The sequence below is a fragment of the Limulus polyphemus genome, unplaced genomic scaffold (genome assembly GCF_000517525.1).
Source record: "Limulus polyphemus unplaced genomic scaffold, Limulus_polyphemus-2.1.2 Scaffold700, whole genome shotgun sequence".
NCBI lineage: Eukaryota > Metazoa > Arthropoda > Merostomata > Xiphosura > Limulidae > Limulus > Limulus polyphemus.
The window spans coordinates 263,942-268,772 of record NW_013666310.1 but is presented as its reverse complement, the minus strand read 5'-3'; the positions used below and the strand labels follow the sequence as shown (position 1 = coordinate 268,772).

Here is a 4,831-nt window from a genome sequence, read left to right as displayed (position 1 = left end):
TTTTATAACATTTTTGTGTTAGAAAGAAAAAAGTTTAGATCAACATATTAACAAGTATTACTTGCAATAATGTTTATTTTTTTAATACAGTATTTTCACAATAAGAAAATGTAAGCTCAAAGTTGTAAAATCCCAAGGATGAACAATGAATAGATTTATGTATTAGGATATAGAGTCAGTTCTTTAATTGTAGTACAGTTCAATTAACTCAAAGATGTGAATTTTCCAATATAAAATTTAAATGACAGGTTTTTTATGTTGTTGCTGAAAGAAAGTTTAACAATTGTAATGATTCATTCACTTGTGGTTGTTGGAAATTAAAAATTAAACTTTCTAGCTCAGTTTATCTCTGGGTTAGTGTTAGTGAGTTGGGTAGAACCGAGTGAGAGAAAAAGGGGTTTGACTGAAAAAGAATGAGGGATGTAGAATTTCAGAAAGTAAAATGTACATGTGAAATAGTTTTAAGTTTACTGGAGCCAGGAGAAGTTTATTGACTGAAGTCTTTAGTCTCATTTGGTTTTCTCAATTTAATGTTAAATATTTCCTTCATTTCCAGTTGGAATTGTAATTTAAAGGTTTGTTTAGTCGCTGTCAATTTGGTTTGGCTTTCGTTTTTGATGCATGTGATCATTGATGGCTGTTTGTTTTACCGGTGTAAAATTTCTTACAGGAGAAGTTTAGATTGTCCACACAGTTTTTATTTTCAGGAAATTTCTGAATGATCTGGTGGTGGTGTGTCTGTATGTAAAGGTGGACCTAGGTGGAGTAGCAGTTATTGTTTTAAATTTTAAATTGAATGAATCAGTCCACCCTGGAGATGGTTAAGTTGGTATTGGCATTGGTTTTTTGAATGTTTAGATATTTAACAGATATTTTGATGAAAGAAAGTTTAATATTTTATAAGGAGTTTTCTGAATTATCACATAAATAATTTTCTTTTGTCATAGAAATACTTCTTTAGAAAGGAGTATGGAATTTCACCCTCATTAGCTTGCATAAAAGTACTAAAGTTTTTTAAAAATGGATCTCAGGATTAAGAATAAGTGTTAACTATATTCTGTGTATTCCAAGAAATTACCTTTTACACCTGAAAGAACATTAGTGTAATTGTTTTTTGCTGAAAGATGTCAACAATTATGCTGTAGTTGTTCCATTTGTTTCACAAATAATTAAAAAAATTGTTTTGAAGTTCCATCATCTTAAGTTGAAAAAAATGACTTGCATGTGGTTTTGTAGTAAAGTTTCATCTGGTTTTGTTACCAAATAACAATTGATGAGATAATCTAATATAAAAGTAGTATAATGTTGTATATTTTTGATGTTTCTAAAAGAAGAATGAAATCAGAACTCGAGGAATAATTTTTGGGACTTTAAAAACAAAGTACATTAATTATTTGATATATGTAGATAAATAAATGAAGAACATGGAAAAACCTCTAAAATAGATCATTTACATGAAAATTACTATCAGGTGTGAAACTGATGAACATTTAGCTAAAAAAAAAAAATTCAAGAGAACAGTAGTTGAAATTCTACTCAGTGTTTTTATTTATTAACATTTTGTGGGTGAGATTTGGTATTTTTGAGCCAAAACCTGGCAGGTATGTGTAATAGCAATCGTTTACTGAGAATGTATTATTTATTAATTTTATTTCTGAAGACATTTTTTAAAAATAATATATATTTTTATTAATAAACAGATAGTTTTGTTGTAGCTTTATTTAAATTATATGTTATGGTTTTTCATCATAATGTTTTCTAAATCAATTGAAATACAAAAAGTGTACAAATAATTTAATATTTCTGTGTCATATTGTTTTTGTTTAAAAAAGATCATGACACCATGACTGGTATTTTTTTAGACTTGAGTTGATCAACCGCCATGTAATGGATGTTTTTGGGACTCATGCTTCCAAGATGTACCACGACTTTTGGCCTGATCTTGATCCTCGCTACACCAGTCGTGCCTTCCAAGAGACCATTTTAGTATGGCTAGCAGGGTCACCAGAGCGTTGAAGTAGTAGTTACATTTACATGTGGTTTAAGAATAGTTTTAATTAATCACCTTCTGAAATATAATTTTTCAGTGTCTTGTTACATTGTCACTTCAGTACATTAGTGACATTTAAGTTTGGAAAAACTTTTAAAGTTTCATTACCAGTCTGAATAAGGTGCTTTAGAGGGTTTTTTTTCAAGCATGAGAAATATATAGCTTGAGAGAGAAAGTACAACTACATGCAAAAGTCATATATAATATTGAAACTTAACTTTTTTCTGTGTTAAGAGAATACTGTAAATTAGAATAATGATGAAGTATGTACTAGAGGAATGTGGTAAATCCAATCACTTATTAAGTGGGCTTTTTACTGATGTTTGAAGTTTTGAAAATGATTAATTGGTGTGTTTTGTATTTTAATCTCATACATTTAGGTTCACAAATTCTGAATACTTCATATCTTTACTATTATGATTATTTGTTAGTTATAAGTACCTCTTAATATCACTCGTACTTCTTCCTCCAGGAAGCAGAATGTTGTTGATATGTGATGACTGCTGTCTTTGTGTCGTGTTACAGCTGGCTTTCACATCAGTTAGCAGTAACTGTGCTGTTATTTTCTACTTTATCAATTTACTTATTTTATATAACTTGTTATAATCTGATCTTATTGTTTACTAAATCTTGAACATATTTAAGACAGAAGTTAGTTTACAATGTTATTGCTTGTAAATCTCAAAGAACTCATTTTAGATTACCACAGGAGAAAATGATTGATTTGTGTCTGGTACTACTAGTATTCAAAATTTAACATTTTTGGAATACAGACAATTTTCTTCACTTTGCTCTATTACAAACTTTATAAACTACTAAGAATTGGAGGCATGTATTACCTCACTCTACACTTTTCTTCTTGTCAAACTACTTTTATAACTTGGATGTTAAACCTGAAACTCTTTCACCGACTAACTGGCTAAATCATATTTTTCAAAATGAAACCTCAGTAATACAGTTTTAATAATGCTTTCAGAACAGTTTTAAAAAACGTTAAACGACTTTCTTTATAATCATTTTACATTTAACCAGTTTGTAACAAAAAACATTGATGGACCAGTGAAATATATATTTAAAACATTAAACACAAACAAAGGCAAAGGAATGTGACAATTAACACATAAAGGCAAAGAAATGTGACAATAAACACATAAAAGTGGAAAAAATAAATGTCTTAGCTAACCTGATACTATAAATGTTTCCCATTTTTTTATTTATTTGTTTGATAATTAGTTTTTCTATTTGAGGGTTACTGAATAAATATTTTGCAATTTTAGTAAATTTATTTTTACACCTATTTAGGCTCGTTTGAGGTGAAATTATATTTAAAAAGGTATGTATATTGTACCATAAACATTCGTTGTTTATCAAATTCACAAAAGCGTTTAAACATTTTAAAAGGTTTATACTTTATTTTACTTAAGTTTGGCATATCTCAGTTGCGAGTTTTGTTTTATTTTTAGAAGGATGAAGTCAACAGTTAGCCTCAATCAATGAATTTTTAATTTTTTGAGTAGTGGCATGTGATTTATGTTGTATTTACTGAAATATCCTCCTTATATAAGCTACCTCAGCACCAATAAAATGTCTATGCCTTACATCTATGAAACATTGTGAACTAATATACTGAATTTGTATTCCTCCACCCATTTTGGATTTATATTAGTGACTGTAATATTTTAAAGCTTTTTTCTAGTATTTACAGTGCCTCTGTATGGCATCTTCAGTGTAAAATGCACCACTTGAGAAAGTATGTTTATTACAAATGCATACATGTTTTAAGAGTTCTCTATTGGATATTACTCTGTTAGCTTACAGTAATGGTATAAACATGATACAATCATCAATCTAAAAAAGAATTAAACCAAAGTTACAGGCACTGATGTTTAATACACACATGTTGACCAAGAAGAAAAATTAATATCAATATTCAAATCAATAAGACTTAAAACTTTTTTCTTGTTACATAAGGGTTTTTGGTTTTCATAAGTACTAGACTAATTATATGCTATATTTTAAACATTAGTTGAAGCTACAAAGTTTATATTAGTAATCCTTGTATTATATAGTTTATTGTTTCAAATGTTCATCAGTTTGATTACGTTTCTTATAGTTGAATGAGCCTGTTTAACTGTGTAAAAAGGTATAAAACAGAAACAACAAAAACTTAATTGTGCATTTTTTAAAAATCAATTTTATTCTAAGTTTTAGGTGCATTAAATAATATTGTCAGCAGTTAGTAATCAATTCAGATTACAGTAATGTTGTCATTTGTTGCTTTAAAATGTACAGTTTATTTACAGTTTTATTTATTAGATAAATTTAATTCCTTGATATTATTGTAGAATCAGAAAGAGTTTAGAAGTATCAAGTTCTCTACATTTGCAAACAAACTTTATAGTAAAAAAAACTGGTGGAATGCTATATTTTTATTCTAATTTTTTTTTTGGGGGGGGGGTTGTCAGGGAAATATTTTTAACTGAACACAATCAACTTTGAAAGTTTTGCCTAACTCTAGTATGAAGTACCAGTACTTTTTTTAATGAAAGAGAACTTGAGATGTTTTCATATGCAAACTTGTTATTGTTTATGTACCCATTAAGAAGTGTATGTTTATATATTTTTATAAATCTGACAGAATTTGTTTAACATAGAAAGGAACTTCATGATCGTTATGCAAAATACGCATTTTTGTATAGTTTAATGCTGGGGGGGTGGGGGTAAAAAGGAAATAAATAATAAATACACACATTAATTGGATTAACTGGGATATATGTGTCA

General features: G+C 28.2%; 1 protein-coding gene across 1 annotated transcript in view; it reads left to right on the top strand.

Annotated features, from left to right (window-relative positions):
- LOC106460063 (transmembrane protein 135-like) overlaps positions 1-4,825 on the top strand; it is a 63,535-nt gene extending 58,710 nt beyond the window's left edge. The window contains exon 13 of the mRNA XM_022386678.1: positions 1,863-4,825. Within this exon, the coding sequence (XP_022242386.1) occupies positions 1,863-2,016 (154 nt within the window). The 3' untranslated portion in view covers positions 2,017-4,825. The remainder of the gene's footprint in view (positions 1-1,862) is intronic.
- Positions 4,826-4,831: the final 6 nt, after the last annotated feature.